Here is a 26,561-nt window from a genome sequence, read left to right on the forward strand (position 1 = left end):
CATCACACGCGGCCTGTTTTTCTCCGCAAACGCTTTACTTGTACACGTTTTTCATAGCAGATTTCTGCAAACAGGCTGGCGAGGGGGAGGAGGGCTGCTTCTGCACTAGAGTTGGGGGCGAGGGAGCCAACTTCGAGGGGCGCACGTGGTCTGCTGGCTGGCCCACGAACTCTGTGGGAGGGCGGAGGGGGGCATGCGGAGGGTCAAGCCGGCAGCTCCCCTTAGAGACTGGATTAGCCTTTCTACCCGCTCAGTCCCATTTCTGCCAGTCCTGCCTCCTACCTGGGCACCCCGCCCCTTTTTCGTAGGCTCCGCCCTACCCTTGGTCACGCCCCCGAGTGATCCCGGATTACTTCTCTGTCTGCCTGGTCCCGGTTTCTTGGGAGTCCAGCTTCCACTCTACTCCTGTCCTCCCCGTGTCGGCACCGCCTCCACTCCGCCTGCCCCGCCCCTATCCACAGCCCCGCCCCTCTTCGCCCCGCCCCCTTTATCTGCTCTCACCGGCGCTGAGAGACCCTTGGTTGGGCCCAAGCTTGTGGCTGCTGGGCTGGCAGGACTTGAGAAGTCGGACGTTAGGGCGCGGGGCTCGTTTCTGCCTCCTGTTTTCTGGCGGTGTCTGCCTCGCCAAGTTAGGGATCTGAGAGTAGGGGCTGCGCGCACCTGGACCGGGCAAACCGGTAGGAGGAAAAGGAGAGATTAGTCCTGACAGCAGGTCCTGAGTGAGGGTCCCCCTTCCCCCCCCCCCCCCCCCCCCCCCCCCCCCCCCCCCGCCTCCAGCGGGTTCCTGCCCGGCCCGGGGCTCACCCGCTTTGTTCAGTCTGTGCAGCGAGAGCTCCAGCTCGTTGCTGGAGAGGCCGCTGAGGCGCGCCGCCTGGCAGAAGAAGGTGAGGCCCCCGGGAGCGCCCGCGGAGCCGCTGTGGTCACGCCACCTGTCCTTCCAGCCTGGGTTCGGCCGCAGAGCCCGCTGCTTCTTGGTGTAGTAGCTTGAAGGAGAGAGTGGGGCAGCCTTCTTGGACACCGCCTCCCCCAGTCCTCTCCATCTCATAGGTGGGGAAACCAAAGCAGGACAGGAAGCCACTTGTCTCTGGCCTGGGGCAAGTTGGGACCCAGGAAACTGACTCAGAATTCAGGGCTCCCGTCTCTGTGGCAGGAACTTCAGGGGACCCCTGCATGGGGCAGAGTCTGCCCCTCCCCAATCCTGGGCCCTGAAGTTGGGGACTCTGTGCCTACCTCATCACTTCCTGCACCGACTTGTGGGGGACAAAGCCCTGGCTCATCAGCTTGAACAGAATCTCTAAGAACAGGGTCTGTAGGCCCTGGGGGTCATAGAACCGGCTGTTCCTCGCCTGGCCTGGGAGCAGAGATCATGGGGGAGGGTGAGGAGGAAGCTTCCCCCAGGCCAGGCCATTCCCACCCACTGCCCTTGCTCCTTACCCAAGCACTGAGCCAGGCGGTAGCTGTCGGTAAGGACACCCAGGAAGTCTTTAAAGCTTACAGTTCCATCACCTGGGAAGAGAGAGAGGAGGGGGTCCTGGGGGCGCCTCCCCTGCAGAAGGCCTACACCACATATGCTTTAGGGGCTTGCCTGCAGTTCTTTGTGGACATCAGAGACTCCAGTCCCACTTCTAGCCAAACATCAACCCCAGCTGAATAGGGGAGAAAAATAGTCCTTGCCCTGCGGGGAGCCCCAAGTCAGGATGAGTATTTAACACAGCAGAAGTGTGTAGGGGCTATGAGATAGATGTGTTGATCAGAGCAGGCTTCCTGGAAGAGGGGATTTAAAATAGGACCAGGCCAGGGATTCTGTGGGCAGAGGCGGCAGCCTCCAGGGCTAGAAGCGGGGGAGGGGGAGGACAAGCGGCCAGGGATGGGGGCACCCACCGTCCAGGTCTGCCTGCCGCAGAGCCTCACACATCTCCTGAGGGCTCAGCTGGATACCCACGTATCGCAGGGCAGCTCTCATGCTGCGCATGTCCACAGTGCCTGTCGGGCTGGGGCTGAACAGTTTGAAGATCTCCTGGAACGCTGGGGGCAGGGAGGGAGGCCGGCAGCAAGGTGAACCGCACACGGGGGCCCAGAGATCCACCCACTCCAAGCTCAGAATGGGACTGAATCACTCCAGGCTCGGGTCACTCCAACCCCTGGGGCATGAAAGCATTTAAAGAACAGCAGTGGCTGCTGTGTGTAAAGTCCCCATTCAATTCTCATGTCCCAAACTCATGTTCGGATATGCCTGTGTGAAAAAACATTCAAAACTTATGTCAAAGGTCACACCAGCAGTAGGGGCAAGCCTGGGCTTTGGACCCTGGCAGTCTGGCTCTGGAGCTGGGACGCTCTGGGGCTCCAGGGGCCCTGCTGGGACCCGGCATGCAGCGGGCACTGAAAATTATTGATGGTGAGTAAAATGATTCTGCTTTGAGGGATCCTGCCACTATTAGGGCATGACCTTAGAGGGGGCGTTGGGGTCCCCAAATGTAGAAGTGGTTCCTTCTACCCCTAACCCCACTGCCCCAGACCCCAGGGGGGTGGGGAACTCAGGTTAATTTTTTTCCCTTCCTTTCTCCCAATCTCCTTCCTCCCTTCCTCTTTCCATCTTGTCCATCCATCCATCCATCCACCATCCAAATACCTTTTTATCCACCAATCCATTCCCACACACACACACACACACACACACCAGTGAGCCCTGGAATTGTAAAGATTAGCCAATTAGACTGGCATTGAAGGACAGTTACAATATGGTCACTAACTTCTCACAGTGACCCCAGCCTCTGGAGGAGGCAATCCCTTGCAGTTAGGCTCCAAGCATTCCCTAATTTTCCACCACCACCACCCCCCCCACCCCGCCCCACCTCCCGCTCCTAGCTCTGGGGCCCTCACCTGCCAGCTGCCGGGGTGTCATGGGTAGCAGGTTCTCGTCTGCACAGCTGCTTCTGCTTCGGGTGGAAGAGGTTGGAAAGGCCTTTACACCTGCTGCAGAGAGATGCCAGGGCCAAGCAGGCCTTGCCCCAGACCCAGCACCCCAGGCCTGGTCTCCAGTCCCTGCCCTTACCTCTGAGACCCAGAACCTGAGCCAGACTGCACCAAACGGGTAGCTGCAAGGCGCTTGCACTCCCTGGCCCTCGGGGAAGCCTGCTCAGCCCCTGTGGCCCTGATGGATGCTGGCTCCACCTGGGTCAGCAGGGCAGTAGGCTGCTGCGGCCTCCCCTTCTGCGTCCTGCAGGGCTGCTCCTCTCCTGGGTCTGGTGGGGGCAGTCTTCGAGGCTTCTGTGGAGGCCTTGGAGGCAGGGAGAAGACAGGGCTGAGGGCCCTGCCCACCCACCCGAGTGCTTGGGCGCCAGGGGCCCTGGGACCAGGCCTGCGGGTGCTCAGCTCTACCTCTTTCCAGGACCCGCACACCAGCCTGCTCCCACGGTCCCCTATCTAGAGGATTCTGGGGGCATAGCTTGTACTAGCAGACCCTTCGCCAGCCTTGGTCACCTGTACGTTCTCTGTGCCGACGACGGGGCTCTTTTGGTCTTCTGCCTTCTGCTGCCTGAAAGGCAGAGTCACAGGGTCTGAGGCTGGTCCAGCGCCCCAGGCCCGCCGCCCCCAAGCTGGCTTTGGGGTGAACTTTAACATCTTTAGACAGGCGTGCGCTCTCTCCCTCACCACAAACCAGCTTCTCTTTGCTGGGGAACCTGCTGCTTTACTCTTTTGCGTCTCTGCCCAGATTAAGGCATCTGAGTTTGCGACTCCACTCCAGAAGCTAACACAGGCTGGCAGAGGCCCAGGGAGAAGCAGGCCTCAGAGTCCCAAAGTCAGGGCATGGGAAGGAGGAGGATAGTCCAAGGTGGGGCCGTGGCCCACCTTAACCCAGGCTCCCCGGAGGGAGGGATCTCCTCCTCCAAACTATGCAAGTTTACAAACCACAGTTTACAGATACTCCAGGAAGATGCAGCCCAACGGTCACGTGACACTTCGGCCCAGCCCCTCCCCAGATACCTCTGCATCTTCTCTTTCTTCCTCTTTCCAGTCTTCTGCCCGCACCCCTCCCCTCCTCTGGCCCTGGCCCATTCCCAACTGTTCACTCCTTCCTAATCGCACCCTCCTAGGCCCTGGGCACTCCCCTACTTGGCCCCCCCTCAAGGCAGGGCAGGCTCTTGAGGGCCTGCAAGCCTGGGCTTTCACCTGACAGGAGCCTTGGCATCAGCAGGTCTGGAGTCTGACCAGGGCCCCAGCTATGGCTCCGCCTCTCCCTTCCCTTTCTCCCTGACTGCCCTTTTCACGCCCATGTCCTTCCCCACATTCTGAATTCCCTTCCCTCCTTTGCTGCCATCTCGCCTCTTCCAGACGCTTCCCCACATTACCTGTCCTCCCCAACGTGGGGAGGCTTGTGCATTTGTGTGTGTATTTATTGCGTGTGTCTGGCTCACAGGCCTGTGCGTGTATGTGTGCTTGTGCACACGGCATGCGTGGGACTGTCCGTGGGCGGATGTACGGATGTGCGTGCCTGTGTGATGTTAGGGGTCAGCGGATGGGGGTGCGTGTGTGTGTGTGTGTGTGTCTGGACCGCATGAGGAGGTGCGCCATTATGTACGGGCTCTCCCCTACATTTTGAGACACCTCCAGCTCAAGGCTGTGGCCCTGGACGGCCAGTCCTTTGGCTGCTCTCTTCCCTTCCTTTGAGCCCCTGGACACCATCCCTTCCCCGAGCAGGAAGAACTCCTTTCAGACTCACCTCCTCACCTGCCCAGCCCACCTCCAGGAGGCTCTCTCCTAAGATGATCCCATCATGCCCCCGCCTCTAGGCCAAGAGGAAGCCCCACATCATGACCTAAGAAGCCCGAAGCCTCAGAGAGGGCACCGAGGCCTCCCTGAGACTGGTCATGAGTCTCTGCTGACCAGCTGAGAGCTCTGGACAGGTGTGAGTGAGGTGAAACAACCCGTGGGGAGTGAGTAGGGGCCAAATAGGGCTGGCAGAGCCCTTGGGGGTGGGTTGGGCAGGTGGGGCTAGGGTAGCTAAAAAAAGGGGGAGGGTGGCATCCTTAAAAAATCGAGACCGGGACGCCGCGGCTGGGTGAGCTCACTAGTCCGGGAGTGTTTGCACAAAAAGTCTGAGCCGGGGGCAGCACTGGAGGCTTTACTGGTTTTGTCTAGTCATTTCTCTGGGGAAGAGGGGGACGACACCTTAAAATGGATTTTCAGCAATAATGGACTCCCTTTCCTGGTTCCTGGCAGTGAGCTGCAACGTAAAAGAGAAAATGTCACTTGGGGCCCAGTGGGAAGGTCCGGGAGAGGGGTGATCCCAGAGGCCTCTGCGAGGAGGGCCCTGGGGGTAAGAGGGCCTCTTCCTGCTGCGCGCTGATGGGCAGCTGACCTTCTGTTGTGTCTGTTTGTCACCGGGAAGAAAGGGGTGCTGGAGAACCCTGTTCCCTCACATTCCAGTCCACGGTGTGTCCCGGGCCCAGGGCCATCAGGTTCTCAGCAGGGCAGATGCTAGCCTGAGCATTTCTGACGAGGGTGACCAAACTTCCTAATGCTAGAATGGGCCTTCCCATTTCGAGCCCGGGTCCTTGCCCGAGCCCAGGAGTGCTCACCCTCCATGATCCCCAGGCCTCCTCCAGCCCTGGCCTTGGCACTTCGCCTCAGTCCACCGGAACCCTGTTTCCAGCAGCCTTTATGAGGCCACTGAGATTGCGACATCACAGGCCACCCCATCCCCTCCCCCAGCCCCTCATTCCACTTTCCCAGCTGTGTGAAGAGTGGGCCCACCCACACGTCCTAGCCCACACCCTACTCTTTTGGGGAGCTGTGGGCCAGCCTCGCTTACTCTTCCACGGCTCCTTGAGGCGGAGGGGATATGGTCGGTGCCTGGAGAAGCTTCACTTCCCCCTCGATGGTGGCCCTCTTGACCCCCGGCTTGTTGAAGTCAAGGTAAGAGTGGGGGAAGCTCTTGTCTTCCTGCTTCCAAGCTTTCTGTGGCTCCCCTGCTTCAAGTGGTTTCTCTAGCCATTCCTTAGCGAGCTCTTCCTTCTCCGGCTGGTCCACGGCCGGTGGCACGGCAGGATCTGTAGAAGGCGCCTCGGCCTTCTGTGGTGGAGCTTTGATCACATGCTCCAATTTGGGCAAGTCCATATTGCTGGAGGAGGCCACGGCCAAGGAAGATGCAAAGTTGATCAGCTCTGCCAGGCCAATGGCTGGTGAGGGACTGGGGGAGGCCGGGTGGGGATCCGGTGGCTGCTGGGCGTCTGCGGCCGGAGGAGCTGGCTGGGCGTGGGGGCTCTGGAGCTGCTGCTTGGAGCACGTGGCGTCCTTGAGGTTGGACTGCTGGTCCTGATGGCTGGTGGCCTTACCTGTACTCTTCTTGTCCAGCTGCCTGCCGACCGCCTGTTGCAGGCTGTGTTCGGAAGCCTGGATGAGTTTGTCTGCCCAGAAGAGGTGCTTGGAGGTCTGCACGCGGATGGAGCGATGGTTGGCGGACGCCCTGCCCTCCTCGGCAGCACTCAGGTAGCTGGAATTGGACCTCACGCTCCACTGGCTGATGTCCTGCTGCGGGAAGGGCTGGAGGAACTCTGTCCTATACTCCTGCTGCTCAGGGTCCTTGGGCTTTGGCTCGGGCTCCAGCTCCACTTTTGGCTTAAGGTACAGGTCCTCTTTCTGCACGGGCTTCAGTTCTAGCAAATCTTTCTCCGTCTGAAACATTTCAAATGAAGCCGGGGAGGCCCCTGGCCCTGAGGTCCTCCCTGGCGCCAATTCCCTGCCCCCCTCTCCTGCCTTCCTCCCTACACTGCCCTACCCCCTCCCTGCTTGCTTCCCCCCCCTACACTTGCCACTTTGCAGAGACCTCCCTGGGGCGGGGAGGCGGGAGGGTGGCTGTGCGTGAGCGTGCCCTGTCCAGGGTCCCAGACTTGTCGGGGATTTGGGGAAGACGGGCCTTAAAGAATCCTGCCCCTTACCTACCGCCTCCCCATAAGAGGTGCCCCAGGCCCACTGTTACCTCAGTCTCCTCTTTTTCTTGTGCCAGCTGGAACTGGTGTTGGGTTATGGTGCCCCTACGACGGAAGGAGACAGAGTGGATGACAGGCCTCCGTGGGGTGGGTGGGATGCTTTAGGAGGATGGAGGTCTCTGGGGGCCTCAAGGCCCCCGGCCTCGCCCCCTGGCAAGATGCCTCCGGCACATCCACTCCCCTCACTGTCCCTGCATCCACCGGAGAGCTATTTTCAGACATTAGTGGGTTTAGGAAGTGCCTGGAGAGCTTGTCAGGTTGCCCCCTGCCCCAAAGAGGGACCCCAGTCAGTTGGAGGTGAGGCCCAGGAGGCTTCATTTTAACCAAGTGTTCCAGTGAGTCAGTGTGGCCAGTGCCCAGAGGCTGGCTCCCTATAGAAGGAGAAGCTCAAGGATAATGCCCTCCTCCTGGCAGATCTGAAAGGCAGAGGGGTGTGTGTGTGTGTGTGTGCGCGCGTGTGTAGGATCCCCTCAGTTCTTGTTGGAAGTTTGCTGCCATCTGGGCCCCTGCCCTCAGTGCTCAACCACAGGGACTCCTTCTCCTTCTTCGGGCATCTGCCCACCCTCACCTCAGGTAGCTCTGTCCTCAGAGCAAGGCAGTGAGAAGGCATCAGTCCCTCCATGTCCCCCCGTGTGCCCCGCCACCCCTCAGTCCTTCACTAATGTCAGGGGCTGGAGGCAGAAGAAGAAGCGGGGGTGGTAGGACTCCCCCCACGACCTTTTGGCCTGGATACTGCCCCTGGGGAGATTTTGGAAAGAAGCCAGATGGAGGGAGATCCCGGCTTGGGGGGGCGTAGTATACGAAGACTTGGCGGTGGTGGCAGGGGTAAGGGTTGGTGGTCCCGGAGGGTGGGGGACTGGCTCTCACTGCGTCTCCACAATGTCCACTGACTCCTTGCCACAGCAGGGAAATCCATTGGCACCTGGCAGGGAGAAGGAAGTGAGGGCAGGGGAGCTGCAAGCGGGGACAGTCCCAGGGCAGGGGGTGGGGGGCAGTCTGGAGTCCAGGCAGGTGTCTGCCTCCCTCCCTGTCCCCCATCTCAGCCCATTCACTCTCCCCTCTCCCGTCCTGCCCCTCGGCTCCCTGCTCTCCCTACCAAGGTCACCAGCCCCGCGCCCCACATTTGCTCCCCTCCACACCCGAATCTGCCTTTCCTGCAGCTCTCCCCGATCCATCACCGTCCTCCACGAGGCTGCCCGGGCATTGTGTGGGGGCACGTTCTCTGCTTTATCTCAATTGATTCAACAAAAAATGAGAAGAGGTTCATTGGCCCAGGGTCCCTCAGCTGATAGTTGCTGATGTCAGGAACTGGATGCAGATTTGACTCCAGAAACTCTCAACTCCTCTGTCCTGCATACTTTCCTACCCAGGAGCCTGTAACTGCGTGGGACCCCCCCGAGAACCTTCCTCGTCTCCCTCCATTCCTGCTCCTCTGCCCCCTTTTCTCCACTCTCTCTGGCCAGGCTTCAGATCTGGCGCTCACCCTAATCCCGGCCTCTCCTACCCTGAAGCCCTTTCTCTCCTCCAGGCTCCTCACTCCATCACATTCTGGGGTCACCCACCCCCCCCACTGCAGGCCGAGGTTCTCACCCTAGGGATTTGATCTGAAGTGATGCTGACAGCTATTTGGTTTCTGGGTTCCGATCACCTCCTACAGAAGAGGCTGAGCAACGCTTTGGGGAAGGTTCCCCCACCCCAATCATTTCCCTGGAGGCTCGCATCTTTTATGGAGGAAGCTTGTTTTTCATCCTCTGGGGGGTAGGGGCACCAGGCTGTCCCATTCTCTGCTCCCCCTGGTAGTAGATGGGGGTTGATGGTGGAGTTGTCATGGCAGCGGGAAAGCTGGGTCCCCCCCCCCCCCCCCCCCGAGCCTGGAGTGTGGCAGGAAATGATGACCTTGGCTCTGGCCGAGAAGAATTGCTCCCAAGATTATATCCAAAGGATCAGAATGTGCATGGCTTCTTCCTAAGAGATGTAGAGGTTGGTTCTGTGACTGGGATTTGGGCACATCCATGTTCCTTCTGGGCCTGGGCATCGCTTTGGATCACCTGCGTGGCCGGGCTAGGAGTGTACTGCCACAGAGGGGCTCCCAAGAGCCAGCTCAGTGGTCTCTTCCACATCTTGCACCAATTCAACGGCCACATTCCCTTAGCTTCCTCCCCACGTCTCCGTTTCCAACTCCACCTGACCCCAGTGCTGCTGTTCTCCAGGCCTCTCACCTCAGAACCTTTGCTCGCCCTACAAAATTTCCCTGGACAATCTAATCAACAGCCGCAGCCTAAACCGTTCCACGAACAACAACTGGGGTGTGGCTAGGAAGCGAAAGTGTTATGGTGTGAACCTCACAGCAGCTCTGGGGGTTGGAAACAAAATTCTGAGGTTGGCTCAACTTGGGACCTCTGTGCCCAACTTGGGAATGTTCTATTAGGGATTCAGGTGACATTCTGTAGTATGTGAAATAATTTCAATTTCCAACTGCTGGTTGCTAGTATATAGAAATGTATACCTTGTAACCACCTGGCTGGCTCGGTTGGTAGAGCATGTGACTCTTGATCTTGGGTCCTTGGTTTAAGCTCCATGATGGGCATAGAGATTACTTTCAATGTGTGTGACACAAGACGGTTTTACTTCTTCCTTCCCAAATTGGATGTGTCTTATTTCCTTTTTCTGCTTTACTGTACTGAGAACAATGTTCTGTACAATGCTGAATAAAATTGAGAGTGGACACCCTTGCTTTGTTCCTGACCTTGGGGAGAAAGCCTTCAGTATTTAAGTATACTGTTATACTTAAGTATAACGTTAGCTGTAGCTTTTCTCATAGATGCTCTTTATCAGGTTGAGGAAGCTCCCGTCTATTTCTAGTTCACTTAGTTTTTAATTAGGAAGAGAGGTCAGATTTTGCCTGATGGTTTTTCTGCATTTATTGAGATCATTATATGGTTTCTCTTTTGTATATCTTTCTTTTCTTTTCTTTCTTTCTGTTCCTTCCTTCCTTCTTTCCTTTTCTTCTTTCTTTCTTTCTTTCTTTCTTTCTAGTAATCTCTGCACCCAATGGGGGGCTTGAACTCATGACCCCAAGATCAAGAGTTGCATGCTTTTCTGACTGGGCCAGCCAGGCGCTCCTGTTTTTCTTTCATAGTCTGTTAGTATATTATTCGTTATATATAACATGTTATAGCATATGAACAATGTTATATTTTATTCTGTTAATAATTCTTTTATATTCTGTTTATGGTGAAATAAATTAATTTTTTAATGTTAAAATCAACCTTGCATTCCTGAGATAAATCTCATTTGGTCACAGTGTATTATCATTTTATACATTGTTGAATTTGATTTGCTTACTTAAATTTATTTATTTAAGTAATCTCTACACCCCATGCAGGGCTCAGACTCATGACGTTGAGATCAAGTGTTGCATGTTTTGACTGAGCCAGCCAGGCTCCCCTGCTTTGCTAACTTTTTAAAAGAAATTTCTCATGAGGTTCATGAAATATATTGGTATATAATTTTCTTATATTGTCAGGTTTTGGTATTAGAATAATGTTGGCCTCATAGAATGAGTTGGGAAGTATTCTGTATTCAATTTTCTGGAAGAGTCTGTATAAAATTCGTATTCTTTCTTTCTTGCATTTGGTAGAATTCACAGGTGAAGCTTGTGAATGTGGGCCTGGAGTTTCCTTGTCCGTTTCATCTAAGTTGGCAAATTTATTGGCATGAGGTGTTCATAATATTCTTTATTGTCCTTTTCGTATCTGTAGATTCTGTAGTGATGTCACCTTTTTCATTTCTCATATTGGTAACTTTTGTCTTCTTTCTTTTTGTCCTGTTCAGTTTGGCTAGAGATTTATCAGTTTTGTTGATCTTCTTGAACTGGACAGAGATATATCTGGTGCCTGCCTGATCATCCTAAATTGATATCTGCCTGGCAATCACTCCTGCAGTCACAGGTTCCCAATCAGCTTTTCGTGATTTCACTCTTAAACATGAACGGTCAAGCATCATCAGACATTTGACGAAGCTACCCATATGCAATTGACAGAGAAAGAGAAAAGGTGATTCTAGAAGACCAGAGGTTATTTGGGAGACAGAAAGGAGCTTTAAAAGTATTCTAAAATCTTAAGAGATTCTGAGATGTACATATTCAACAATATACGTTGCAACAAAAAGCAAGAATAGGATGCTATTAAAAAAGAATTAGGAAAAGAGCTTTTGGCAAAAAGAATCAGAAAATAAAACAAAATCTTCACAGAAAGTAGAACCAAAATATCCCAGAAAGTGGAACCAAAATATCAAGTGAGAGAAAAGGACCAAGAGACAGTCCAATTCTGAGTCATAATAAAAAGGAGATCCAGAAAGAATAGAGAATATAGAAAAGAAAAATCAAAATTTCTCTGAACTGAGTGATGTCATTGGCTTAAAAGGGTTCAGTGAATGCCCAGCACTAGACATATCAAAAGATCCTTGCTGTGAAAGTTCATTGCACTGGGAACAAGGAATTCTTAAATGCTTCTAAAGTGGAAAAACCAGTCACCTACAAGGGGAGGGGAACTGATTATATAGGCGGCAGAGTTAACAACAATGGTTGCCTTTAAAATTCTGAGGAAAATGTTTTTTAACCTACAGTTTTTTAAAAATTTAATTTATTTTGAGAGAGAGAGGGAGAGACGAAGAGAATCCTGAGCAGGCTCCAAGCGCAGAGCCTGATGCGGGGCTCAAACCCACGAACCATGAAATCATGACCTGGAGTCAAATTCAAGAGTCGATTAACTGAGCCACTCCAAGTGCCCCTAATCTATAGTTTTATATCCAGCCAACTTATCATTTCAGACATGGAAGGACTCAGGAAATTTGCTTCCTCTTTTTTTAGGAAGTTATTTGAGAATGTGCTAAAACAAAATACAGGTGTAAAACAAGAGACCTAGGAAGGAAATAGTGTGTCCACCCAAGGAAAGCAGCTAAGTCCTAGGAATGTTAACTGTACAGAGGCAAGAAGATGAAGGGTTTGGGGCAGTAGATTTCTGAAATCAAGAAAATCTTCTAGAATAGTTGACTAGATGTAGAGGTTGGTAAAAACTAAGACTATGATACACCAAAGAATATAAGCAAAGGCAACTAGAAACTCCAAGAAAAACAAAAAATTGTATGAGAAAGAAAAGGTCATTGTAGCACCTTTCCTGGTTCTGCAGTAAACAGTAGTTACGTAGTCACAATAATGTAAGTCCTGTTTACTAATTTTCAACCCTCAGAAGCAACATATAAATAAAATTTGGAAAACATATTTGTGGCTATAGGGCAGTGTAAATGCTACCAACCTTGATATTGAAAAAGTAAAAATACAGGTTAGAGACACTGGGAGGTGAAAGGCAGGGAGGAAAGCTGAAGGGAAAGGCAGGGGCACTAAGAACATCTTACTATGTGTGATATCAAAAGATACTGTCTACAGTGATAAAAAATAAATATAGGAGTATATTAAACTTACAAAGGCATCAGCAGATCTAAAAATAATGTTGGGAGGATGGGGGCAGGTGGATCCATTAGAGCAGGAAGGTGATAATGTCTAGCACTGATCAAGAAAGAGTCTGGAAGTTTGTAGAAAGATAAGAAGGCAATTAGGCAGAAAAACAGTTCAAATGAAACAACTGTGGGTGCTTCATGAGACCGGGGGTGTGCTATAGGGAATACTTGCTTTTCATCACTGAATAAGCTCTTCAGTACTATTTAATATTATGCACGTGCTAAGGGCCACGCAGTGTTCTAGGGGATACAGTGATGAACATCCAGTCTCTGCCTTCTGGAGCTTTCAAGTCCGTGGCTTAGACCACAGGAAACCCTCCAATCTCTATTTCTTATTCCCTCTTCTCCTGAGCTCTCAACTCAAATTCCAGTTACTGATTGCACATTTCTCCCTAAGGGGACCTCTCCCTTGTCAGAGCCTTAGATATCTCCTGTCTCCGAAATGTCCCCTGTTTTCTGTTGAGATGACGCTCGGGGCTTACTGCTTCCTGGAGACCTTCAGGACTCCACCCCACGGCCTCTCTTCCAGTCTCGCTTGCCCTGCCCCTGCAGACCTCTGAGCGCAGGACCTCTTGCTGACCCTTCATTAGAGATGGGCAGAGTGTGTGGGTGGCCCACTTTGATTCTTTGATGCCCCCGCACACAGAGTCTGCAAGGTGGATGGTCGGCCCAAGTCTGCGCAAAGAAATGCATTCCTCATCCCTCTCGCCCTGCCAAACCACGTGGCCTGTCCTCCATTTGTTCACAAGGTGACACCCTGCGTGTCCCGACTCTAGTGTGGCCGACACAGTTCTGCCTGCCTGACCCGTCTTCTTTCCCAATCACTCAACTCCTGATAAGCCCCTCTCCCCGATAATCCTTCCAACTTTGGCCCAAATTAGAAACCTGGGTTATTTGTGACCCCCTCCCCCCTTCCCTCCCCCAGTTTCTGACCTCCCTACTTCTGACGTTGACCTTGTGCAGGTCCCTTTCTCCACCCCCACTGCCTCTCCTCAGCTCCCAACACCAAAGTCAACACAAACCTAGCAATTACTACCCACTGACACTCCATGTTGAGTGCTTCCCGTATGTTCTATCCTCACAGCCACTCTAGGCTCAAGCGGCCGTGACTCTCCTTTCACAGATGAGGAAACTGCACAAGCCACACAGCTGTTAAGAGCAGCACCATGACCTGACCCTGGGTCTGACCGGCTCCAAAGCCCACGAGGCCCACCACGGTGTTTTCTGCCATCTCTTTAGGCTTCTAGTTGGAGCACTGCAGCCACATTTCCCTCCAGCTCGGGCTTCTTAAAGATCCCAGAGCGAGCCCGCAGCGCCACACCTGCCTTCGGTCCCATCCAGACTGCAGGGTGGCTTCAAAGATCCTGTGTCGTCTGACCTCTGCTCTCTTTTGGCATCTCCTGGTATCCAGCCCCAAAGCCCGCTACCCCAGAGCACAGCAAGCAGGCCCTTTTGTGCCTGAGTGCCTTTGCACAGGCTACTTCAGATACCAAGAAAGTCTCTCTTCTGGAAACATCCTACTCACTCCTGACAGGCCAACTCACCTCTCCTGAGTCCTCTTCTCTGTGACACACCTAGCTGTCTAACCCACATTTTAATTTTTAGTGAACTCATCAGACTCAGGGCCTAACACAAAGGCTGAAGGGGGTGCCGTAAATGTCACAGGAGTGATTTAAGGTGTCTGCATCAATTTGTTACTCCACAAGTTTGGAAAGGGGAAAAGCTCTCTGGTTGTTGGCCCTTGGCACATTTTTAATGCTGGCCCGTGTCCTCCTGGGAGAGAAGGTCCCAAGAAGGCCCCCATTTCAGTGGAAACCGCTTTGCCCGTTGGTACAGAGAAGAGTGCAAAGGACAAAGGAGGCGCTCAGTATCTGTTGAAGCCCACTGCTTCTCCCTGCAAAGGCTCCAATCATCAGGAACGACTGAAAGGGATTTTAGGGTCATCAGCAGTTTGGGATAATTCGTGAGTTGTTTCCTGGGCACAAGGCCACTCTTGGCGTGTGCCCAGAACCCCTTCAAGATTCTGCTGAATGTGGCCTGTACTCCCAGGTGCGCATGTGAGCCCTGGGGCACAAGCTTGTGCACCTCGCAAGGCCCAGGCCGGGCGTGGTAGTCAGAGGGCGGAAGACTGTCGGCTGGGGTCTACCTTCCTTCTAGGCTGTCCCGGGCTTTGGGGGCAGGGGGGAGGGGCCCCGGGCCGAATCCCCGCCTCTGCTCCGCGCCCCGCCCCTACCCCTTTCCCCGCCCCGCCCGCCTGGAAAAATCCCTCGGCGCCCGGCCCAGCCGCGCGCCAGCCCACTCCCACCTGTCACCCCCATGCTGACCGAGGCTCTGTCGGGGAGGCGGGGAGGGGGCTGCTGGTTGCTGCCCCTCCGCCTCCAGTGAGCTCTTGGGTTGGGGGTTGGAGGGGGGGGGCGCCGGCGCCCGTGATGTCGCCGCCTCTGTGACGTCCCTGCCGCGACCCTCCCGCGGACAGGGAACAGCGCTCAGGATTCCCGGCTCACGGGCGGGGCGGCCCTTGGGAGGTGTCCTCCGGAGAAGGCTGTCCCACCCCCGCAGCCCCAGCCCTCTCCAAAGACGCAAGACTGACTGCTTGGCTCTTCCCAGCAGTCCCAGAGAGGGCCGCGACCGGTAAGCTTGGATGGCCTTTGCACCTGCCTGGGGCATGCGCACATACTTGAGCAAGGATTCCGGGGGTGTGCAGCCAGATTTGACAAGGCACCATGTGCTCAGGGCGGCCTGGGGTGTGGGGGGAGGGTGGGTGGAATTCATCCTCAGACAGGAGCCCACTCCTGGCAAGTCAACTCTGGTCACTCAGGGCTGGGAGTCTAGGCTGGCTCCCGGTTCTGTTCCCTGGAAGCCAGGCCTCAGGGACAGGAGTGGGTGGGGCAGTCTTTGTTCTGGGCTCCTGGTCACCCCCCCCCCCCCCCCCCCCGCCCCCCAGGCCAGGGGCTTCCCTACTGCCACCAGGTGGGGCATCTTGCCTAACTGGTCTGAATAGATAGGCCAAAAGGAGGCCTGGAAGCTCCCACTGGGAGGGGGAAGGGGGAAGAGTGACCTCGCTCAAGGGTTGAAAACAGTCCTTGCCCACAATAAAGGGCAGACCTGGGAAGATCCCACCAAGAAGGCAAAGGGAGGCAGCTGTTAGGATCTGTAAGTAGGCAGGTGAGAGTGGGGACAGCCACGGCCTAACACGTTTGTCGTCACCCCAAACTTTATTGCTTACAAAGAATTCTCTACAACCTGAACTCTGCAGTTACAAGGCTGGAGATCTTCACGTCCTGGGGGCTGGGGGTCCCTCCATGGGGAGGAGAATGGCTCGATGTGGATAGCTGGACAGACGCCGCCTTGGCAAGACACGGGGACGAGCTTCTCCCAAGGAGGGATCTCAGGGGCCACCCCTCACCCCCGGAAGCAGAGGCTGGCAGGCCCCCACACAATGATTCACAGTTGATTAATGCTACATGAGTCCTGATCAGCACCCCCACTGAAGAAAAGACAGGGCTGGGGCAACGGGGTGGGGGGTGGGGCTCATCTTAAAGAAAAACGGAGGTTTGAGGGGTCGTGCGCGTAAAGACAGGTCAAGACTTGAATCCCTTCACCCCATCTCCTGGCCTGCTTTTGCGCGTGCAGAGCCACTGACCTGCCCTCCTGGAGGGCAGCCGTGAAAGTGCTTTGAGGTCATCAGAGTGCAAAGTGCAGTTGGCAGTTGTCCCTGGACGAGGGGCAGGGCGGGGCTGGTGTGAGTGTGATGCCGGGGCTGTGTCTCAGGAAGCTGGTGTGCATGATGTTCCAAGCCGTGGCCGGGAGGAACGGGGGGGTGGGGGTGGGGTGGATGGCGGGGGGGGGGGGGGGGGTGCCTGCGGCTGCTGCTTTCTCACACATCTGCCACACCCCAGCTCCAGACGGCTCCTGCCGGGTAGGGCTCCCGTTGCCCTTCACTTTGACAGATGAGGGGGCTGAGTGCCAGCCAGTCGGGAGCAGTGCTGGGGCTCAGAGCCTGCGGCTCTGGGGAAGACTGGTGGCTGGCAGCAAAGGGACATGTGCTTGGGGACTGAGAACCATTTCACTTAAGACACCTCTGGTCCTTGGCTGAAGCGCAGTTCGGCTCAGGACCTGTGCTGCAACAACATGATGAGCATGTTCTCCCTGGGAGACTTCCGGTGTCCGGCCTCCCTCCCTCCCTGACTCTGGCAGAAAAGTTGCTAGGTCTAAAAGGGGGTTCGATGGCCAGGCAAGGGGGTCAGAGGGCTCCCCGTTAATCCGGGGGTGGGTACGCCTGCCGTCCCGCTCCTGCATTGGACCTGGGTGTGGGTCCTGGGACACTCGACACCCTGACACCTGCTTGGAGGCCGAGGGGCTCGCCCACCTCTCCCTGACCCAGGCCGGAAGCTGCTCTATCCTGATTGCCAGCAAGTGGTCACTGATCTAAGCAGGTCAGGCCAGCTTGTTTGGACCAGAGCAGAGAAGACCCTTTTGGCTCCCCATGGGGAGCGGCCTCCTGCCTCCCTCCTCCTCCTCACGTGGGCACCGGGCGTTCTCTTGGCAGGGTCAGGCAGGACACAGCAGATCCTGGGAGGCATTCTGCTCACCCCTAGTCCCACCAATGAGCCACAGGGTGGCGGGTCCCCGGGAGCAGGCTGAGCCCGTGTGTCGGGGGCGGCACTGACACCAAGAAGGCAGGCCGCTTCCGGTGGAGCGGAGCCCGTGGTGGAAGGCTGGGTTAGGGCCTGTTCTCCAGGTGGCCATGCTTGACCCTCCAGCTCCAGGCAAAGCTGCCATCAGGGGCCAGGGTGCACTGCAGGTCGATGCCCGAGTCTGGCACCTCCATGTCATAGCGCACGGGCCGCCCGTCCTTGGTCACCAAGCTGAAGGCTGCGGCTGGGATCTGGGGGCAGAGCAAACCAGCAGGCCTGAGACCGCAGCATGGGGTTTGGGGGCTGCCCAGAAGTGCAAAGCGGAGGTCTCTCTCCAGCCAGGTGGGTTGTCCCGAAGGCATACCCTTGCCTTTCTTTCTGGAGAATCTCAACCAGCCCAAGGGTACGTCCTGGGGACCCCTCAGTCACCACCGCGGGGCTTGCCCTGAGCCCTTGGGGGATAACCGAAGTCAACTATTCCCTACAGTGCCATTTCTACTTATTCAAAAGCCTTCCCCCTGGAGGGCTGGGCCAGGTACACTGACTTCTGGGACTCTGCCTCTTAAGTGTGCACCTGTCCCCTTACCTGGCTGCTGATGCCAGTTGCGATGTCCCCCACCTTGACCCGGTGAAACTCCCGGATGTGCAGGTGTTCGCCGTTGAGAGACTGTATTTGGATTTTCACACCTAGAAGGCAGGCAAGGTGACCATCAGGAGAGTGGCTGCTGGCTCTCTGTAAGGAGCCCCACGGAGAGGGACGCAGGATGGCTGTGAGGAAGCCGATGTGACATTTAGGCTGGAGTGGCCCTAATGTTCTACGCCTGCTAGCTCTTCCTGGTAATTTTCTGTCAACGTCTAGAATTTGGCCTGCACAATGCAAAGAGCTAAGGTTGGCTCTTATGGGGAACTAGTATTCCAACCTGCACACAAAGCAAAAAGGAAGTGGAAACAGAGACTCTTAAATTAGATTGCGGGCAACTTAGGCTGTAATGTCCCCTCAGTTGGGACAGCCGTCGGCCAGGCCACGGGGGCTTGATGCCATGTGTCACACCGGCCCTGGTAAGAGTGGGAGCTGATGAAACCCTCGTTCTATCAAAATCACGACATAGCCTACGCAGCCACCCTTGAAAACAAGTCCATGTATGTTTTCTTTCTCGTCTTAATGACTTTAAATCCCAGAGGAGGATCCCAGCAAACTTGTTGCGGAGTTCTCGATCAAAATGCTCACGAGGTCGGGGCACCTGGGTGGCTTAGTCGGTTAAGCGGCCGACTTCGGCTCAGGTCATGATCTCCCGGTTCGTGAGCCCCACGTCGGGCTCTCTGCCGACAGCCCAGAGCCTGAAGCCTACTTTGGATTCTGTGTCTCCCTCTCTCTCTCTGCCCCCCTGCCACCTGTGCTCGCTCTCTCTCAAAAATTATAAATAAACATTAAAAAAAAAATTTTTTTTTTAAATGCTCATAAGGCCCCGTTCCTCCTGTTCCCCTTGGAAGGCATTATTTACTTCTTGACGCTAGGCCAGGAGAGACCGCTCCGTGCCCCACAGTAGGGGCCTTCTAGAACTCCATCGGCAACCCATGAGGGGCCAGGTCCTTCACTGACTGCCCCACCAGGGAAGGCTCTGGGGCAATCAGGGCCTTTGCTCTAGACCGACTTCGTGGCCAGGCTCCTCCAGTCCGGGCGCCCGGTGCCTTCCTCTCCCTTCCCCCGCTGCGCCAGGAGAAGGGGGACATAAACTGCCTCGGACTCCCTCGTCGCAGGCCGATCAGGTGCTGGGCGGGCAAGTATTGGGGTGTACCATTGAAGTAGCTTGGAGTGTCGGTGGGCCGCCCCCGTGCCAGCACCATGTTCCAGCTGGAGCTGCGAGCCTCTGCCTGGCTGCTCCATGAGTGCACACCGGAACTCAGGGTGTCCCGCGAGCTCTGAGAGGCCTTTGACGGGTTCTGAAACGAGAGGGGGCGCAACTCAGGCCCCTGGGCTTGGGGAACCATCTCTGGCCTTGATGGGGCTTGGGGCGGAAGGGCTCGGGGGCGAGGAACCGCTCGTGTCCCGGGCTGGAGCGTGGCCCCACTGGGCACTTTTGGGGCTAAGCTGGGGTCTGGAGGGGGGGGGGTGAAGAGTACTTCTAGGGGGCCCCAAGCCCAAATCTCCATCCCCACGATCGCGAGTAGCCAAACGGTTCCCCAGTTCCCCAGGTGCGTTGGAGACGGATTGGCTCATCCTGAGAAAGCGCGACACCCTGCCCCGGTGGGGAGCCCTTCCAAAAGGAAGGGGTGACCCCCCACCAGCCTCCCTTCGCCGCTACTTGAACACAGCCCCTTCACCAGCTGGACACAAAGCTCCGTGCCCCGGCCCTGGGTCCCCGGCCGGCTTACCTTCTCGCTGTCGTCTGACAGAGAGAGGCTGTCGACGCTGAGGCATGAGAGAATCTGCTCCTGCTCCTCCAGTGAAAACGGCTGGGACAGGCTGTTCAGAAATAGTTCTGCAGAGGAAGGCAGAGGATGGCTGTGGAAGACCGGGAGTGGCCCGGCCCGGCTGTGTGTGGGGCTGCACGGACCGCAGGAGCTGACCTCTGAGGGAAGGGCCTAGAAGAGAGCCCACGCTGGCTGCGCAGGGTATGAAGCCCGGGCCTTGGGGGAGGCCCAGGTCTGTGCGCGGGGACCCAGAGGTCGCAGCCGTGGCCGCCCATACCTATTTCCAGTTGTTGCAGCTCCTGCTCTGGGAAGGTCGCCTTCCGCTCCGCCGAGCTGGGGTTTTTCGCAGGGGCCGGGTCCAGGGAGGACAGAGGTAATGGTTCCCATGTTCCAGACTCCTCCTTGCCCCAGTTCAGGCTTGGAGACTTGTTCCGCTCTGGGGGTTCTGGGGGTAGAGGAGGCTGGAGCTTAGGGGCCCCGCCTGTCGTGTCCTCGGTTGGCTGGGGCCCCGGAGCCCCAGGTGAGAGCTCCCTCGGCTGGGCCTGTGGCGTCCGGGGAGAGTGGCCTTGGCTGGGCGGTGGATGGGCTTGGTGTGGCGGCGGATGTCTTGGCTCTTTATACTCTCCCCTCCAAGGGCTCCTCAGACCTCCCACTACAAAACAGAGCACAGGCGGTGAGGTGCAAACAGGCCCGGCCAGGTGGCCCTTCCGGAGCAGAGGGCTGGAGGCAAGCAGTGACGGAGGGCTCTTGCCCCACTAGGGGACGCTGTGGTCTCGGAGGAGGCCTCTTCCGTAAGACGGCCTCCCACAGTGGGAACAGGATGGTATTTCTGTCTTTTATTCTATTTTCCTTCTAGGTAACCATCACAAATTTAAAAATGCCAGAATTGGCTCCAGAGAAGGACTTTGTAAATGGTAAAGATTTAAAGACAGCTCCGAGGTAACACCAACTTTGAGTTCCCATCTACACTGGCCTCCTTGACCACCCGTCCCGCCCCGCCCCCATCTCTCTTACCCCTTCTTCCCCACACTCCACGCTTTCTCTGGAGTGGGGCGGGGGGGGGGGGGCAGTTCATCTATGTTTTGTGGGGGGGGGCATTCAGGATCTCTCTCCTGTTTTATTTATTCCCCTTTCATTCCCATAACCACTGCCTCTCCCCTGCACCGCCCACCCCCTCCCCCCCTCCCCCGCCCCGTGACCTTCTATTATATTTGCTGTGTCACTTTGGGTTCGATCGTGTTCTTGCAAACTGTGTGTTGTTTTTATTTTTCAGTATCTCGTTTACAGAAAAGGTATTGTGTTCTAGGCCTCGCTCTGTCCGTCTCCTTTTTGCCCAGAACACCACGGTTTCAAAATCCAGCCAGGTTGCTCTGCTCCACTGGGTTGCTTTAACTGCTGCGTGGTGCTCCACGGGGCCCACCCTGCCCACCACCCTTGCCTCTGGCCTTTCCAGTCTCCCAGCAAGGGACCCGCCACTGAGCCTACTCCTCTCCTGCAAACGACCCTGCAGTGCGGGCCCTCCGGCATGTCCCGGCGAGAATCTCTTTGGTGCTGGGTGGGTATGGGCCGTGTTGACTCTCTCACCCCTGCAGCCGGTGTGGGGTTCTTACCATGCTGCAGGGCCAGGCTGACCTTCCTCCACAGCTCCACTGCAGACGCGCGGTGCCCAGGCTCTTTCCTTAGCCCCTCCTGGATGGCCTGGGCCGTGAGAGGGGCACAGGACGGTGGGATCTCCCTCACAGGTGGCGGCTCGCTGGCAATCTGTGGGTCAGAAGGCAACGTGTGTGGCCTGCCCACCCCCCCCCCCACCCCCCACTCACTTCCCAGCACCCAGCCTACGAGTGGAAGACAGCCCTGACCTGCCACGAACCTAAGGAGATCCCTCACCTGGGATGTCCCCTTGGGCCCACCGATCTGGGTGGCAAGTGTTTTAGTGAGGCTCCCACGTTTACGATGAGGCCTCTTCCTGTTCCCATCGGCCACGGAAGAGCAGCCAAAATGGGGACCGCCCCAAGTCTGCAGCCCCGGGCCCGTGGGCCTCCTGGCCCTCCCGCATGCTGTCACTGACCTTGAGGCACAGTGGCCCTCTGAAGTACTGGGTCCAAGGGTGGCAGCCGTTGAGCATGTGAAGCATCATACAGCAGCTGCTCCATACGTCCACCTTGGCATCACAGGGCTTGCCCATCACCACCTCTGGAGCCATGTGGGTCTCTGTGCCAGGGATGTAGTCCCCTGAGGGGGTGAGGCGAGGCGGAAAAGCCAACCGTGAACTCTGGGGGGCAAGAGCCTTGGCAGTGACCCCACCAGTCAATTCCCGAGATACCTTGAATTTGTCTCTGTTAACGGGCCTCGAGTAGAGAGAAAGCCTCCAGCTCAAATCTGCCGGGGATGAGCTAAGGCAGGGGCTCCCCTGGAGACTGGCACGAAGAAGGCATCACCCAAAATATGGGCTCTACCCATTGGCCCAAACTCTTCGAGTGCTTTTTTAACAATGGGGAGGGGCCTGGGCATTCGAAATTATGTGGCAGGAGACTAACTCATGGTATGATGTTCCCGCAATGTTAGCAAGTGAAAAACACAAAAACAACCAAACAACCAAACGAACTTCTAGGCAGACTAGAAGGATCGATACCAGATAGGAAGTTGTTTCCCCCACTCTGGTGATCTGTATTTTTTATTTTTGCTTAGTTCTACTTTCTGCAAAAGATTTTAGAAAAGAAATTATTTTCATAATACAGGCAGGTGTCTGTGTTCAATTTACATCTTCAGAATGACCAAGACAGTCCTCTAATGATAGAGAATCACTTAAAAAAATTTTTAATGCTTTTTATTTTTGAGAGAGAGAGGGTGAGCAGAGGAGGGGCAGAGAGAGAGAGAGGGAGACACAGAATCTGAAGCAGGCCCCAGGCGCTGAGCTGTCAGCACACAGCCTGACACGGGGCTGGCACCCACAAACCATGAGATCATGACCTGAGCCGAAGTCTGGCACTTAACTGACTGAGCCACCCAGGTGCCCTGTCAGAGAATCACTTCTAAAAGGTTTTTGCCTAGGGTGCCCGGGTGGCTCCGTTGGGCGTCTGACTCACGGTTTCGGCTCAGGTCATGGTCTTGCAGTTCGTGGGTTCGAGCCCCACACGGGGCTCTGTGCTGACACTGTGGAGCCTGCTTGGGACTCTCTTCCCTCTGCCCTTTCCCTGCTCTCTCTCTCTCTCTCTCTAAATAAATAAATAAATAAGAGGTTGATTTTCCTTTGCTCAAGAGGAAATAACCTTATGCTGAACGCTATAAATGAAAAAAGAGCAGAATTGTGTTATAATGGCCTTAACGAGGTACAGGAAGAAAAAAAGGAGATGGAAGGAGTGATCTACAATGTTTGTGATTATGTCTCTGGGCAAGAGGAACAGGGTAGCTCCTTTTTCCCTCCTCTTCTACACCACTTCACTCTGTAGTTGCTAAATATGTCACAATGGATGTGGATTACTTTACTAATCAGAAGATTTAAGTTAAAAACAGATGCTTCTCCAGCTACAGAGCCCAGGCCTCTTGGTCAGCCCTCGTGTTGTGCTTCCAGAAACTGCTCAGAGGCCCAGGACGGCTGAGGCCACAGGCTGGGAGCCGAGCCACCCAGAAAAGGCTGGATGAGAGGCAGCCAGCCTTTCCGTTCCCTTCTCTGTGTAGCAGGAATATCAGAAACGAGGACCTGATACTCATTCTTGCATTTAAGCGTAACAAAACTTTCTGCCAACCTAGGGTTGTTGATGGGTTGAAATACTGTGGTGGAGAAAAAGGGTTCACACCTCTGACTGCTATTATAGAAAGCACAGGAGAAGGCTAATGCTTCGTGAAGGCTAGTGGTGACTCTCATCGTGGGGGAGGGAGGCAGGAGGCGGGGCTTACCCGTGAGCAAGGACTTCCCCAGGCCATCGGGTTGAAGGCATACAGCATGGCCGAAGTCACAGAGGGCTGCACGGCTCCCATCGCTGGACAGGAGCACATTGTCAGCTGCCAGGCCACCCCAGAGAAGAAGAGGAACAGGTGAGTCACTCCAGGCCCCAGCCCCATCTGGACCTCCAGGGAGGCAGTTTCTGGCTGACCCTACATGACAGCTGCCTGCTTCTGATTAGTTTTATTAGTCATAAGGAAGGGAGGAGGTTTATCAGTTCGGGCTAGAGGCAGGGAGCAGGCGGATCTCTGAGGTCTGGGGACAGTTTACTCCTGGGACACTGCCACTCAGCTCTGCTGCCCCCACCCTCCCCCAGTGGCCACCAGTGCTTAGGAACTCCATCCGCAGTTCTCTGCAGGCACTGCCCACTGGCAACGAGGGTGCCGGGCTAAGGGCCTGGGGAACACACTTCCCCCTCCTGCCAGCACAGCCCTGCCAGCCTGACGTGGGACCTGCCACTGGGGACGGTCAGGCAGGCCCAGAAGATGTGGGAGGAAGTCAGGCAGGTTGAGGTAAGGAAGGAGGAGGCCGCTGGGGACCAGGGCGGTGGGGGCACAAGCCTCACCTTTGATATCTCCGTGCAGAATCCTTCGGGTGTGAAGGTACTCCAGCCCCTCCAGAGCCTGGCCTAGGTAGTAAAGGGCCCGGTCCTCCGGCAGACAGCCCTTCTGCTTTATGAGCTGGCCCAGCGAGCCACCTAGGAGACCAACGGCCAGTCTTTACATGGTGCATTTCCAGGCCTGCAAGCGGGCCACGGGCAAAGGCCTTCAAAGGGCAGGTGGTGGAAAGTAGGCCTTTCCGGCTGATGTCGCAGGGTCAAGAGATTAAAAATGGAATAACTGGGGACCAAGGTCAACCCTTGGCTCTGAACCTGGCTCCTTACCTTCTAAGAGTTCCATGAAGATGTTGACCCAAGGACCTTCCTTCACAGCTCCATACAGAGGGACGATTCTGGGTGAGGTCAGTCCTGCACATGCCATCAACTCCTCTGCCCGAAACACTTCGATGCGCACCTGGCAGGGCGCAGAGGTAGCTGTGAGTCAGGGTGAGGGACAAGGGCTGGTTCCCCAGTGCCCCTGCACAGAGACTGCTGATGTTCCCAGTGACGATTCTGAGGCCAGGCAGGGCCCTGGTGGGCCTACTGGAGCCACAGAGACTAAACTGTATACCCTGGGGGGTCAGGTTCAACATCCAGTACTTGGTTAAAATTCTGCACTGCTGATGTGTGTGGAAATACACGGAATCACAAAGCCTACAGCCCTTATCCAGGCTCCTGGCACGCTGCCCACCCTCAAATCTGCCAAACACAGAACTTTTTTTTTGCCCCAGCCCAAATGTCTGGGCCATTTCGAGGACATGAGACCTTTTGTTTATCAACATCCACGTCTACTCTTCAGAGGCTGGGTTTCCATCTTATCTGTAGCCAGAGCCGATGGCAGCCAAGGATCCTGGCTCTGTCAGTGCCTCTGGATCCTCAGCACTTTTCTCAGCTCGTAACTATTTGTCTTTCCCCTGAAGGCTAAAGTGCCCATGTAGACGGAGCAGTGCCTGTTTATTCTGTTTGCAGCTGTTGCCCCGGGATCTGGGCAAAAGGAGGCTTCTAACGGGAGGGGTTTGACCAAGGTCCCTCCCATAGGGACCACCCGCTCCTTTGTGTAGGGATGAGCACAGCAAGGCGGGAAGAAACAGGCCTAGGATACAATCATCCTAGACTGAGACTCTGGCTTGGCCATTTCCAAAGGTAGAGTGTGTCCCTTAAGCTGTGTTTCCATGTGCAAACGGTGATGACAGTGGCATCTGCTCCCGCGTAGAGTGAGGATTTGGAGGGATCATAACCCAGCACTAGGCCTCGCAACCAGCGGGTGCTCAGGAAATGTTAGCTGCCCCCTTCCTCCCTCCAGCTCCTATAAGAGCAACTAATTAAACACTTAGAAGTCCTAACAGACACTTGTCCTCTCCTTTCCGGTTGCCGCGGGTTCTCCTGTTAGTCTAAACAGGTACCACCAGGGGGCGCCGGTGGCAACAAAACCAGCCTGGAAGAAATCACTCAGGACCTGGCAGTCTGGCTTGGAGACATGCTGACTTGGCAGGAGCCCTGACGATGTGGGGCTTTTGGACTTTTGCCTATCAGTGGAAAATGTCTCTCTTCTGGTTACAGAGTATCTGGTCTGGTTAATCAACTTGCAGAAATTTTGACTCTTTGTCAGCATTTCCAGCTCTGAACCTGAGTTGGAATGAATTCACCATCAGGACTCGTACTAGCAAAGGTCTTTAACTCTTGGGCTCCCAAACGGAGCTGAAGCAGTTTGGGGCACCCCAGAGGACTTGGCAGGTGCTGCAGGATGTTTTTCTTTCTTTCTTTCTTTCTTTCTTTCTTTCTTTCTTTCTTTCTTTCTTTTCCTTTCTTTCCTCTTTCTCTTTCTTTCTTTCTTTCTTTTTCTTTCTCTTTCTTTCTAGTTTATTTATTTTGAGAGAGACAGAGAGAGCACGAGGGGGAGAGGGGCAGAGAATCCTCCGAAGCAGGCTCCACGCTGCCAGCGCAGAGCCAGACGGGGCCTGAACTCACGAAACCGTGAGCTCATGACCTGAGCCGAAACCAAGAGTCGGACACTTCACCGACTGGGCCACCCAGGCGCCCCCAAGATGTTTTACTTTTGAGGGGAGCAGGGATGATGGCTATCTGTGGGACACCGTGTAAATTACTCCCTCAAGATAGTTCAGTTTCAACATTAGCTTGCGCTCCATTCTTTCCATGTATCTTGTGCTCCATTCTTTCCATGTATCTTTACGAAGCTAGGTTTTTGGAGCTTGCGGGGATACAAGTACTTTGGGGGGGGGGGGATAGGAAGCAGGGTATGAAGCTGAGGATGTCTGATCTGATTTCAAAATTTTGCGAAGTTGTGCAGTGCCCAACGAGGCATACATCACGTTAGTAGTTATGATTAAGAACAGAAGGAAATTTCCTTTCAACTCATGTGTATTGTTATTCAAATGACTACTAAGTTGTTAGGAAAAACACTATTATTTGACCTAATTACTTTAATAAACGGAACTTTTAGGTAT

At 55.2% G+C, this 26,561-nt stretch overlaps 2 protein-coding genes and 1 long non-coding RNA gene across 6 annotated transcripts in view; 1 reads left to right on the forward strand and 2 right to left on the reverse strand.

Annotated features, from left to right (window-relative positions):
- Window positions 1–16: 16 nt before the first annotated feature.
- On the reverse strand, window positions 17–14,912 carry SPATA32 (spermatogenesis associated 32). Of its 4 annotated transcripts, none has more exons than XM_042916361.1 (15): window positions 14,812–14,912; window positions 7,857–7,911; window positions 6,980–7,034; window positions 5,813–6,675; window positions 5,170–5,224; window positions 4,729–4,786; window positions 3,481–3,535; window positions 3,053–3,277; window positions 2,881–2,933; window positions 1,882–2,025; window positions 1,435–1,506; window positions 1,231–1,351; window positions 805–983; window positions 502–660; window positions 17–171 (listed from the first exon to the last, which is right to left on the reverse strand). In XM_042916361.1, the coding sequence occupies exons 1-15, from the start codon at window positions 14,822–14,824 to the stop codon at window positions 35–37; spliced, it is 2,244 nt and encodes a 747-aa protein (XP_042772295.1). In that variant the 5' UTR covers window positions 14,825–14,912; the 3' UTR covers window positions 17–34. The 4 variants fall into 4 exon arrangements, with proteins under 4 accessions (XP_042772295.1, XP_042772294.1, XP_042772296.1 ...); XM_042916360.1 differs by having other exon boundaries at window positions 2,881–2,936; XM_042916362.1 differs by lacking the exons at window positions 7,857–7,911; window positions 14,812–14,912 and adding an exon at window positions 7,558–7,633 and having other exon boundaries at window positions 2,881–2,936; window positions 5,813–6,707.
- A 7-nt stretch (window positions 14,913–14,919) lies between these two features.
- LOC122206807 lies at window positions 14,920–16,107 on the forward strand. The gene is made up of 2 exons (XR_006196576.1): window positions 14,920–15,137; window positions 15,737–16,107. It is a non-coding gene; the product is annotated as an uncharacterized LOC122206807 (long non-coding RNA).
- A 252-nt stretch (window positions 16,108–16,359) lies between these two features.
- MAP3K14 (mitogen-activated protein kinase kinase kinase 14) overlaps window positions 16,360–26,561 on the reverse strand; it is a 43,219-nt gene continuing 33,017 nt past the window's right edge. The window contains exons 7-16 of the mRNA XM_042916358.1: window positions 24,382–24,511; window positions 24,064–24,195; window positions 23,453–23,557; window positions 21,624–21,787; window positions 21,166–21,316; window positions 19,833–20,207; window positions 19,517–19,623; window positions 18,940–19,084; window positions 17,730–17,830; window positions 16,360–17,394 (exon numbers count right to left, since the gene is read on the reverse strand). Coding sequence (XP_042772292.1) covers window positions 17,230–17,394; window positions 17,730–17,830; window positions 18,940–19,084; window positions 19,517–19,623; window positions 19,833–20,207; window positions 21,166–21,316; window positions 21,624–21,787; window positions 23,453–23,557; window positions 24,064–24,195; window positions 24,382–24,511 — 1,575 coding nt within the window. The 3' untranslated portion in view covers window positions 16,360–17,229. The remainder of the gene's footprint in view (window positions 17,395–17,729; window positions 17,831–18,939; window positions 19,085–19,516; window positions 19,624–19,832; window positions 20,208–21,165; window positions 21,317–21,623; window positions 21,788–23,452; window positions 23,558–24,063; window positions 24,196–24,381; window positions 24,512–26,561) is intronic.

Source organism: Panthera leo, chromosome E1, assembly GCF_018350215.1.
Source record: "Panthera leo isolate Ple1 chromosome E1, P.leo_Ple1_pat1.1, whole genome shotgun sequence".
Lineage (NCBI taxonomy): Eukaryota > Metazoa > Chordata > Mammalia > Carnivora > Felidae > Panthera > Panthera leo.

Coding starts and splice junctions, on each gene's coding strand:
- SPATA32 (XM_042916360.1), bottom strand. Junction 7,035..7,856: donor GTGGACATTGTGGAGACGCA/GTGAGAGCCAGT, acceptor CTTCCGTCGTAG/GGGCACCATAACCCAACACC. Junction 3,278..3,480: donor TCGGCACAGAGAACGTACAG/GTGACCAAGGCT, acceptor CCTGCCTCCAAG/GCCTCCACAGAAGCCTCGAA.